Source organism: Natrix helvetica (assembly GCF_964273705.1).
Source record: "Natrix helvetica genome assembly, chromosome: 6".
In the NCBI taxonomy this organism is placed as follows: domain Eukaryota; kingdom Metazoa; phylum Chordata; class Lepidosauria; order Squamata; family Natricidae; genus Natrix; species Natrix helvetica.
In genome coordinates this window covers 36596945-36609625 of record NC_138553.1, presented here as the reverse complement: position 1 = coordinate 36609625, position 12681 = coordinate 36596945, and the positions used below count along the sequence as shown (strand labels likewise).

The window sequence follows — 12681 nt, the reverse complement described above, 5'->3', positions numbered from 1 at the left end:
GCAGTAGAACAATGGTTCTCTCTCTTACCACCTTTATTGTATAGAGGGTGAATGTCTGGAGTGAAGAATTTCTTCTGTCCATGAAAGATCTCCAGACAAATGATAAAATATGAACATGCTTTTGAGTGCTCCTTACTACATGGACTCATCCATGTAATTTTCCTAGCAACAGTATAGAAACAGCTAATTTATTTTTCTAACTTTCCAATCTAGCCTACAGCCTGGAATTCCATGATGGCTTTCTATTCAAGTATTAACTAGTTCTGATCCTATTTACATTGGAAGTTAGATCCAGGAAGTCCTTGTTTTAGGATCACAGTTGGGACCAGAATTTCCACGTTTAAGTGACATGATCATAAAATGAGACATCACTTGACTGCATTGTTTAGCAGTGTCAAACCTGGCAATCCCGGTTGCAATTGTAACTCCAGACATGTGGGCTACATGTGGGAAGCAGAGAGACTCTCAGGTATGGAGTTTGGTTCCCACAGGGAGTTGGAGGCAATTTGGGAGGGTTGGCACATGCAACATGCAAGTTAGGAGTCTGTGGCGTGAGTTCAGGGAGGCTGGAGAAAGGGTGTGCATGTATGTTTGTGAGTGCAGGGACACCAGGAAAAGAATATGCTATAAGCTGAGTGCCTCTTGGTGCACTGCAACTCTGGGACTGCAAAAAGCCGCTCCACCTTAGAAGGCCCTAGCAATGCAGTGTAAAAGTGCTATACTCTGGGAAGCTCCAGCAGTACAGTACAGAGAAACACAAAGAGCCTTTGTGGTGTACCACAGCTCTGGAACTGCAAAAGTCCTCAAGCTGCAGCACAGCGTAAAGACCTGCTCCACCCCAGCAATATGGTGCAAAAGGGCTTCTTGCTATGCTATAGCTCTGCAGAAGCCCATAACCTACAGTTCAAAGCCATAGCTCTTTGAACCTACAGTTCAAAGCCATAGCTCTGCAGAAGCCCATAACCTACAGTTCCAGTCCACTAGAATGGTGCAACAGGGTTTCTTGCCACTCTGCACTCTGCGGCCCCTTCTGCCTTCTGCTCCAGTGCCCCAGTTGCCCATCATCTTCTTGCTGCTGCTGCTAACATGATTCACCCAACCTGGCCCTACGCAAGACAGCTTCTAGCCACTTAAGACTTTCTTCGTCAATCTTCCAAGGATGCCATTGTGTGCAACCTGGGGAAGAAAGCCTCATGTTGCTGACTGCTGCCTTACAAAGGGTCAGACATTCTTGGTCAGCAGCGGAAGAAAGAAGATGGCAAAGATCAACTAGGATGTCAGAATTTCTGGACTGCAGGGGGCCAAAAGGGCACAGATGGGGGAAGGTAGTCAGATGGAGTGAGTTCAGGTGTGCCTGTGGTGTTAATTGCTGACTGCCTGCCAATTGCCCAAATTTTGATCATGTCACCCCAGGGCTGAAGCAGTGGTCATAGCTTGGAGAACCAGTTCTAACTTTCTTCAGTGCTATCGTGACTTCAAGTGGTCACTGAACGAATGATAGTTAAACAAGGACCACCTGTAAGGTTGGCTATGGTTGCTCCTTATTGAAACCAGAAAAACAAATGGAGACTCTGGAAAATTAGAAATCATAGTTGGTGAGTGGATTGGGAGATTTTATTGTGGATAGTTTCCCTCTACTTTTGGAGGGGAATGAGAAATGAATGAGATTAGTATGCAGACTAAACAGAATTAGGAGGCCTTCATATAGAGTAAACAGAACCCCAACATAGCAATAACTTATACATATATAATTGGTGCTAAGAGCTTGTCATATTCATAGATTTATGTCCCAGAATAAATGGCATCATAGAGTTATGTTTATTGAACCCATTTTACTATAGTTTTGAGGGCTAGTTTATTTATTTTTATCCTCTCTTTATTTTTTTATAAATAAGTTAAGATGACAAACATACCTATTGTCTTCCCTTCTCCAATTCGATCACAACAACCCTGTGCCACTTAAATCTTAGTGCATCATTGATTTCATTATCATATGGTCCTGAATTCAAATGAAATACAAACTGATATTCTGAAATTAGATTAAAGTGAAATAGAAATATTCATTGTTTTCTTTATTATTGACGTACTGTTATTGCCTTAATTCTGCAGTAGCTAAGTGCTACTGTATATAAAATGTTGAATTAATGTATTATTATAGATTCCCTCTAAAAGGCACAGAGCGGGTACAATTGGAAAAGTAAATGAGAATTTAGAGGTTCTGGAAAACATGCTTCTGAAACTGATAAAAGCAGGTATATATTTAATATGTATATCTTGGTCCTAATACCACTGCTACTATTAAGAGAATGATGTATTTAAATATGTTAAGCCCATTAAGTATATTAAGCATTTCATCACATATCCTAAATATGTTAGATACACATTCTTTTTTTAGGAATTTTAAATCTGTCAATCTGTAATAAATTCCTGCATATAACATTTTATTTACAGTCATTTCTGTGGTCTTCAAAGAAGCTTACCATATTTTCGGAGTATAAATATTCCCCCCCCCTAAAAGTGGGTGAAAATGTAGGTGAAATTTACAGATCGAATACGATGTGTTTTTGGCCTCCGGAAACCTCCGCACGTCCGGTTTTCGCTCTCTCCGGTCCCCAGAAGCACTCCAGTGCTCCACATGGCCTGTTTTTGCCAAAGATAAACTTGCTTTTGCCAAAAACGGGGCTCCCAAGCCCTCCGCACATCACGTTTTCGCCTTCCCCACAAACGGGCCATGTGGAGCACTGCAGAGTACTTCTGGGAGGGCAAAAACATGACTCGTGGAGGCTGAAAATAATTTCTTGTTTTCCTTCTTGTAAATTTAGGTCCGTCTTACAGTCTGGTGCATCTTATAGTCCGAAAAATATGGGAACTTGTATTTGAGGACCAAGATTGTTGAAGGCAATAACTGACTCTGTAAACTGCTTAGAGAGGGCTGCAAAGCACTGTGAAGCAGTATATAAGTCTAAAAGCTATTGCTATTGCTATTTAGATAACAAAATGATCTAAATATCCTGAGTCTATTCAAATACTTTCTAAACTTTAGTATAATACTAGACAACCCAAGCCCTGTTAAGTCATGATTCAGAGATATTTCATTACCGCAACAGAAACAAAAGAAAAAAGCCGTGGGACTGGGAGTGACTTCCAACTTCCTGCCAGCTTTCCCATTAAGTTTCCTTGTGGGAAGCTTCAGAAAAATTCCCTTTCCTGTCCCTCTTCCCTCCTCCTCCTCCCCCTTCCCTGAAGTGAATTTAAACTTGGATATGTTAGAATATTTCAGATTTAAATGGAGCAATATTCCAGTCTAAAGAAGGATACATAACTTGATTAGAAATTCTGGCTATGGCAGACCCCATGATGATTAATAAATGAAATATGTTTATTAAAATATTTGATCACTAATATTAAAATGGCTTTCTTTTGTAATTTGTTTCTTGTTCCACAACAACTTTTGAGAATGTGTTAATCAAAATTATTACAAAACTAATTGATCCTAAATTTCCACTGAAAATTTCCACTGTATATTTGATACATATTTTATATTCCACAAAACTCTGGAGCTTGGCTAAAATTCATGTTATATTTTAAAGTTTTGAAGAAAAAAAGAGCAAATGCATATAACAAATGAGAAGTAAAAATTTAATAAAATGAGAAAAGTTTATTTAAGTGATGTCACTTTTTGATGAAATGTATCTAGTGTATCTATCCATCGCTATTCATTGTGCTGAATTTAGTCAAATCTGCTCTGTCTAGGACAAGAGCTTACAGGAGAAGAAGATACTCTATTCTTGTATCCTGTAGTTTCAAATTGGCAAGCAAAGACTGCTTATAAGGAAGGTAATAATTTTAAAGTGTATTATTAGCATCTTATATTCCCCCCCCCCCACTATATGTGTACAGATTTGAAAATGCAGTGAGTATAAATTTAAGTAGAAGCTTGTGCGACTTTTAAATAGTTTTCTTTTTAAGAAAACTCCTCAATGCAAATATTTTCTTTTTTGTATATAAGTTGTCTGGCTAACTTGGAACATATTTTGTAGGAGTCTTTATTTTATGAGTTAAGCAGGGTCTTTTTTAATGCCAGAAGATAAAGATTCTGCATTTTTTTTTTTAAAAAAAGTGAGTATCTAGAAAAAGTCCTGCTTCTTTTAGAAAGCAGATAGTAGTCCCTCTAGTAGCATTGAAATTTACACATCAGTAGGTTGACTTTTTGGTCTAAAAGTTGTTTGGGACATTAAATGTTTGAGATATTAAATGTTTTAAGCACAATCTTACATGGTTCTAGGACACGGGTATCAAACTCGCCACCGCGTCACGTTGCCGTCATGTGATGTTTCATGACATTTTTCTCCTTTGCGGAGCTGGGGTAGGCATGACTGTGCATTACGCATCCAGCCTGAAGGCTGCCAGTTTGACACCACTGTTTTAAGAGTATAAATCAAGTTAGAAAGATATGTGCTATAAATTTTTAGAAATCAGTCTAAAGCCTAATTGGCATATTAGGGATGAAATATAACTTTTGAAGATCTAGAACAGAGTACCGTAATTTTCGGAGTATAAGACGCACCATTTTTCCTCAAAAAAGAGGCTGAAAATCTGGGTGCATCGTATACACCAAATACAGCATTTTCCGCCCCTTCTTAAATTTTAATCTGCATCCAAAACAAAAATTAAAGCTTGAGGTTAAAAGATAATAATAAAATAATGCTTGTTATAGAGAAGTTTGCATGGTTATGCAGAAATCAAAGCTCAAATAACAGAGAATCTAAAGACCACATGTAGCAGTGATTACAGTATTTTTCAGAGTATAAGACATACCATTTTTCCTCAAAAAAGAGGCTGAAAATCTGGGTGCGTCTTATACATCGAATACAGCATTTTTTGCCTCCCGAAGCACCGCCCCTTCACCAAAATGGCCATGCATACAGTTATGGAGGGTTTCAGAGAGCTCCTGGGGGCTGGGAAGAACAGAAATGAGCAAAAAACGGGCCGTTTTTTGCTCCCCCCATCCCCCAGCAGCAGTCTATAAGCATCCATAAGGCTAAGCATGCATTTTTTTTTACAAAAAATGGGCAATGTTTTGCTCATTTCTGCCCCCCCTACGCCTCCAGGAGCGCTCTGCAAGCCCCCCCTCCCAAGGCTATTCATGCCTATTAAAAAAACGGGCCCATTTTTGCGAAAAATGGGCTGTTTTGGGGAGGTTTGCAGAGTGCAAAAACTTTTTTTTTCCTTTTGGAAAGCTCTTTAACTGATGGATGACAATTACGTTGATCAAGTGCTGTGCCAGCAGAAACAAAGTCTTAGGTGCTGCAGATTGTCAGCAATTTCCTTCTCCAGCACCTGGATAAATACACCTGGAAACATCTATCTCCCTACTCTCTCTCTCTCTCCCTACCTATCTACTGTATTTCTCTCTCTCTCTCTTTCTCTTTATCCCTCTACCTGCCAACCTACCTTCTCTCTCTCTCTCTCTCTCTCTCTCTCTCTCCTGTATTTCTCTCTCTCCCTCCCCCCACCTATCTAATGTATTTCTCTCTCTCCCTGCTCTATCTACCTATGTACCTACCTACTCTCCCTCCCTATCTACTGCATTTCTCTCTCTCTATTTCTCTCTCTCTCTATCCCTCTACCTACCAACCTACCATCTCTTTCTCTCTCTCCCCCTCCCTCTCTCCCTCTATTTCTCTCTCTCCCTTTACCTTCCTACCTACCTACCTACCTACCTACCTAATTACTCTCTCTCCCTACCTACCTACTGTATTTCTCTCTCTTTCTCTCCCTCTCTCTCCCTCTATCTACCTACCTACTTTTTAAAAAAATTCCTCTTCAAAACCTTGGTGCTTCTTATAGTAGTATGTTGCATTAATTGCCAGTGAGATTTGATTGAAGGAGTTAGATGCATTGTGTTTCCGTACGTCATTAGATCTTACCGTATTTTTCAGAGTATAAGACATACCGGAGTATAAGACGCACCAAAGTTTTGAAGAGGCAAATTTAAAAAAAAGTAGGTTGGTAGATAGATAGATAGATAGATAGATAGATAGATAGATAGATAGATAGATAGATAGATAGAAAGAAATAGAGGTAGACAGAAATACAGTAGGTAGGTAGGGAGAGAGAGAGTGTGTGTAGGTAGATAGACGGATAGACAGAGAGGGAGAAATACAGTAGGTAGGTAGGGAGAGAGAGGGGGTAAGTAGGTAGGTAGATAGAGGGAGAGGAAGAGAGAGAGAAATACAGTAGGTAGGTAGGGAGAGAGAGAGAGTGGGTAGGTAGGTAGGAAGAGGGATATAGAGAGAGAACTAGAAAGAGAGAGAAATACAGTAGATAGGTAGGGGGAGAGAGAGAGTAGATAGGTTGATAGAGATAGAGAGAGAGGGAGAAATACAGTAGGTAGGTAGGGAGAGAGAGGGGGTAGGTAGGTAGGTAGAGGGAGAGGAAGAAAGAGAAATACAGTAGGTAGGGAGAGAGAGTAGGTAGGTAGATAGAGGGATAGAGAGAGAGGGAGAAATACAGTAGGTAGATAGGGAGAGGGAGAGAGAGAGAGAGAGAAAGAGAGAGAGAGAAATATAGCAGGTAGGTAGGGAGAGAGAGAGTAGGTAGGTAGGTAGGTAGGTAGGTAGATGTTTCCAGGCATACTTATCCATGTGCTGGCAGAAATCGCTGACAGTCTGCAGCACCTAACTTTGTTCTTGCTGGCACAGCATTTGATCCATGTAATTCTCATCAATCAGTTAAAGAGCTTTCCCAAAGGAAAAAAAAAGTTTTTGCACTTTGCAAACCTCCCCAAAATGGCCCGTTTTTCACGAAAATGGGCTCGTTTTTTCCAAATAAAAGGCATGAATAGCCTGGGGGGGGGGGGCGCTTGCAGAGTGCTCCTGGGGGTGGGGGTGCAAAAATGAGCAACAAACAGTCCGTTTTTCGTGAAAACGAGCCCGTTTTTTGTAAAAAAAAAATTGCACGCATAGCCTTATGGAGACTTATAGAGTGCTGCTGGGGGCTGGGGGGACAAAAAATGGCCCATATTTTGCTCCTTTCTGCCCTTCCCAGTCCACAGGAGGTCTCTGAAAGCCTCCATAACTGTATGCATGGCCATTTTTGTGAAGGGGCGGTGCTTCGGGAGGCAAAAAATGCTGTATTCGATGTATAAGACGCACCCAGATTTTCAGCCTCTTTTTTGAGGAAAAATGGTATGTCTTATACTCTGAAAAATACGGTAATCACTGCTACATGTGGTCTTTAGATTCTCTGTTATTTGAGCTTTGCTTTCTGCATAACCATGCAAACTTCTCTATAACAAGCATTATTTTATTATTATCTTTTAACCTCAAGCTTTAATTTTTGTTTTGGATGCAGATTAAAATTTAAGATTTTAGAAATCTATTTTCAGATGTTAATTTTATTTATTTAGGAAAATTTATATTGCTGCCTCCTCGCGCATGGGCGATTCAAGGCAGCTTCCATTTAAAGTGATACAAATTCGTTTGATTAATGGAATATTCTATCAAGAATAGCAATTTAAAATTAAAAATACTACGGAATAACTACACTTATTTTATATTTACACAGTACTGAAATTTAAGAAGAACTCTCGTTTCCTTGAATATTTTGTCATGCTTGTATTGAAAGCCCTAAATGAGGAAAAATTGATGAGAATATTGGAGTGGTCTGATGATGTTCAAGAGTATCTTAAAAAGTAGGTGTAAAATGTTTTCAACTGACAAAATTCTGTCAGTGTTATGGCCATGCAATTGCAAAAACTATAGCTGCAAAGATGGTTGATCTGTTGTATGTTCACTGAGAGATTTTGCACCATGACAAATTCCTTCAATTGCACATAATATCTTTTCATATTAATATGGCTTCTTAGACATACTTCCAGAATTTGTAATCGCCATTAGTTATTATAGCAGTAATCGCTAGACAAATATCTCAGTGGCTTCTTACTGTATATGTTTGTTTCTTATTTGTCTCTTAACTCCCACTCTACCTTTTCTATGATGAAATCAGACTAACATTTTAGTTAAAAATGTTTTGAAGCACAGCACATTCAGCCTTTATTTAAAGAAGACTGTGTAGAGTTTTACAAAAAGATGTGACAAAAATTATTGGTGAAGTAATGCTTTAAATATTGAAAAAAATGTTCAAAGCTGCTGCTACTTTTTGAAAAAACCTAATGTAGTAATGTTAGACGTTTTTGTTTCCTAGGCGGAATAGATTCCTTCTTGGTATCAAACAAGTTCCAAAAAAGAAGAAGAAGGTTCGTGCATCTGCAGATACAAAGAAGACCGTAATACAAGATTTTTCAAAGGTTAATTTAATTTTTTTAAGAAAGATTTTGGGGTCTCTTAGTTATTTGAATAAAAATTCAGTAAGGAAGAAATACAACTTTTGTCATAGTTGAGTATAAAATCAAATTCTGAAGTCAGAAATTATAACACTTAACAATTCACTCTACCAGTGAAAATAAAATATATAAAATAATCTCATGTAGAATATGTTCTCTATTAATTTCTACTTTTTAACTCATGTGAGGTATATGAATAGATATGTACTGAAGTTATTAATATATATGGTATTCGTGCTGACATAATGCACTTTGGATGTTGGGAAGATGCAAATTAGGCCATATGCATGAATGAATTTTGTGCTTGTACACAATATAATTAATGGAAATGCAGTTACAAATTAAATGGAACAGTAAGATTATAGTTTTGATGATTGAGAAAATACCTCAAGGATTTATATCAAATAATAAGGATAAGTTAAGCAGGAGCTACAGACTAATAATCAAGCATGAAAGTAGTCAGAGGGTTTTTTCCCCTACATGTACATCAGACATATAGTAACAGATTGAAGTATTCTCTTCTTCTTTCCTTCTACCTTTCCTAACTAAGTCTTCATATAAAATGGGTCCAAATTACAATTTGAGCCTAGCATGATTCTTATCCATGTAGAAGATATCAATACAACATATGCAAACTTCTTTTTGGTATTCTTTGGGTTTCTCAATTATCCAGTGTTCATCAGCACTTTTCTAAAACCAGTTTGAACATCTAGCATCTTCCTCCCATGCAAGGTTCTAATTTCTGTTGTATGATGATAAGCATTATTTTGCTATAAGTTTCATTTGCTGGTGTGTGACATCAATAATATTTTGCACGCTTTGTTAAAATGGCTTCTGAATTTTAGCTTTCTTTTTGTAAAATAAATGATGACATGGTGTAACAACATGTATTGTTGTTCGAGTGCCTACTTTTAAGAACTACTAAGGACCAGATAATTTTTACTATGTCCTGATACCTAAAACCATAGAATTCAAAGACAGTATAGTTTCTTTTTCACATGACTGTCTATGTAAGATCCTAAGATATTCTTCCCGCAGGCCTTTATAGAAAGAAACTTGCCAGAAGTGACTGGAAAATGAAAATTCTGAGAAAAGCACAGCTATAATAGACTAGAAACTTGTTAATATTTTCCTACTAGTTAGTGTTTGTAAGGGAAACCACGCTTCTGATAAAGTAGATTTACAACTTTTCTCAACAAGATAGCTAATGATTTGATTACTGAGTTGCTCATTAGCTGGCAATGCTGCAAACACCCTGATGAAGCTGGAAGTATTTGAGACTAGATCATATTAGTTTGTCTAAACGAGACAAAAGACATAAGGCAGGCAAGGAAATGACAAGACACGAGAGAAAAGCTGAATTATCATAGAGTGACAGAATGAAGTATAGTCAGCTGAGAGCTACAGTATGTGGAAGCAAAGGAGAAATAATTTAAGGTCTGGAGTTTATTTCTAAGTATTTCCTCATTGTTGAATGTCATTGCTGAATGTCTCAGAGAAATGCAGATTGAGGTATGTTTAGCCAAATAGGTAAATAGGTAATAGATAGGTAAGTAAGTAGATAGGCTTAAAGGAAAATATTTGGAGTATAGATCAGATTAAAAATAAGGAGGGATTAAGACTGTAACCTAGTAAAATTTAAACTGCTATGCATGTGCCTCTAAATCAATATATAGCATGACCAGTAAAAAGGTGGATATAGTTGTAACTGTTGGAAGACATTAAATGACCAGGTTAGATATAGATTCTCCAGAATTTAAATTAAATTTAAATTCTGGAGAATCTATATCTAACCTGGTCATTTAATGTCTTCCAACAGTTACAACTATATCCACCTTTTTACTGGTCATGCTATATATGGATTAAATTAAATTTAAATTCTGCAGGAGAGAATAAAAATCTTATTACTATGTTCGCATATATGTATATATTTATAAAACGTGTATGTTTCCAAATGTATTACAATTCATTATGATTGTTCATTATTCTCAGAACAGAATTTGATTTATTTTATAAAGCTATTATTAGAATTTATTTGAGATAAAATGAATGTATATTTGTTGTTTAGCTCTTACTGGGCTCTGGGTAACTGAAATTAGTGTTTTGAACATTTATAATTATTATGATATAATGATTTCTTTATATAGGGTACAGAATTATCAACACCCAAGAAGAGAGGTTCCAAGAAGAAAGGTCTGCCTAAACAATCGGTTAAAACACCTGGTGGAAAAAGGTTGCTAATGTTTTCCCCCCCTATAAATTACAATGATATTTATGTCTAGGGATTTATGATATATTACTATTTATGACATATTACCACTAAATAAAAAAAGAATGCTGGTTAATTTTTGCTTTCATTAATATTCACTAAAGTTCAGTAAACTTCCAGGCTGAATTTTAAGTGACTTGAAATAAATTTAATTTCTTTTAAATGTTGAAATTATTTGAATTATTTGAGCAACCAAAACAAAATGGAGTTTCTCAAACAGCCAATTGGAAGCAAATTTGATGTAATGTGTAAATTGGTGGACCCAGATTGTAGTCCTCCCAGAGGTACAGAAACTTGTTGGTTAGGGATGGTGGTGTCTTTAGGACATTACTGTCCATCCACCATAGACTGGGAAACCAAAATGCATCTGATCTTAGGTGAATTCCATTTTCCCCACCAAAAACAACCCTGTGAATTTTCCTCATTGCCTTCAACTTTGTGATTCCAGACTCTAACCGTAAGCTTCTTGCTTGCATGTTCTGTTGATTTCAGATTTAACTTTATTTCCTCTTATTCTTCATCAGTGGTGGAGTTTATGCTTGGATAACAATTATATTAAAAGGATGTCCAAGAAATCTAATTGATATTATTGGACACTGGTTGAATTATATACAAGTACTATCTTTGCTACTGGTAATCCTTGACTTAGAATCGTAATGTCCATGACAGTCGTGACTCGTAAGACATGATGGTCATAAAGTTGGTCATCACATGACTGATCTAATTTTATGACTTTTTTTTGCAGCCCTCATTAAGTGAATGCAATGATCTTTAAAATGAACCAATTGATCGCTATAGACGGGTTTTACCAAAACATGGAAGTAAATGCCATTTTTGGTAAAAATGTCATAAAGTGTCCCATGTGACTGTGGGACATTACAAACAGCTGTAAATTTGGTCTGGTTTCCAGGTGCCCAGAATACAGTTCACATGATTGTGAACTTCAGAACCACTTCATAAATACCCCTGCAGAGTTATGTTGTAACTTTGAACGGTCGCTAAATGACCCATCGCAATTTGAGGACTACCTATATATATTTCCTGACTGTGAAAGCAATACTCTTCCTTCTTTGTTTTCCATGTTCTGTATTGTTAACATATGATTTTTCTGTTGAAATCCCAGTGCATTATGATTCTCTAATGTTAATAAGTTCATTTCATCTTTCACTGTTGAGCCTGTCCGTATTCATGTTTTACATTCCACATTCCCACTGTAATTCTGTCTTGGCGGCTTGGATTTTCTTTTTCTTCACGGCAACAGCTGAAGCTAGGTGTCTCCAAGGATTTAACTTAGTTGCTTCATAAACATCATTAGTTGCCCTAAAGATTCTCAGCTCTTTCTCGGTGGCATATTAAATGCCACCAAGCCTGAAGGGGCCATCACTTAACAGTATATTATTAATCAGTTTACCTTGTCTATCCATGTGGGTTTTGCTTACTACTGCATTTTCCCACCAACTTTGAAATGATGTTTTTGCTGTTGTCACTAAAGTGATCATCAACATTCAGCATTTTCCTTATCACTGTTATCTGATATAGGTACCTGTTGGTTTTAGTTGGGCACATGAGATAACCTTCATGGCTTAGGTTCCCCTTTTGGGAGTATATATTTTGGCATATATTCCTGGAATTCTTAGCTCTTCCCTATCAGGAACTCCACCCCGCAGCCCCATTGCTGTAAGGCAGCATATCAGGACTTGAGAGAGTATATGTGTATGCTATGTTTTGTGTGTGCGCCTATACCTTTGAATCAACATTGACTCCTGGTGATTGCCTGGACAAGTCCCTACAATTTTCTTGGTTTGCCATTGCTTGCTTCCCAGGACTCTGTGAGAGTGATTGGCTCAAGGTCACCCAGCTGGATTCATGCCTAAAACAGAAATAGAAGTCATAGTCTCTTGGTTTCTAGCCTGGTACCTTAACCACTATACCAAAGTGGCTATTTACATATAGAAAATAATGGAAAATTATTTAGTATTGAAAATAATAGGAAAGAGTGGAGTAATGTTAATCTGTTAGATATCTGTTAGTTATGGAGACTTTGCTAATTCCATAACTTTGCTAC

The 12681-nt window shown here is 37.3% G+C and overlaps 1 protein-coding gene across 1 annotated transcript in view; it reads left to right on the top strand.

Annotated features, from left to right (window-relative positions):
- Window positions 1-12681, top strand: part of CFAP54 (cilia and flagella associated protein 54) — a gene marked incomplete at its 5' end in the record, with an annotated part of 151092 nt that overhangs the window by 52883 nt on the left and 85528 nt on the right. Inside the window, 5 exons of the mRNA XM_081958765.1 lie at window positions 2159-2252; window positions 3754-3837; window positions 7570-7696; window positions 8209-8311; window positions 10495-10580. Of these exons, the coding sequence (XP_081814891.1) occupies window positions 2159-2252; window positions 3754-3837; window positions 7570-7696; window positions 8209-8311; window positions 10495-10580 (494 nt within the window). The remainder of the gene's footprint in view (window positions 1-2158; window positions 2253-3753; window positions 3838-7569; window positions 7697-8208; window positions 8312-10494; window positions 10581-12681) is intronic.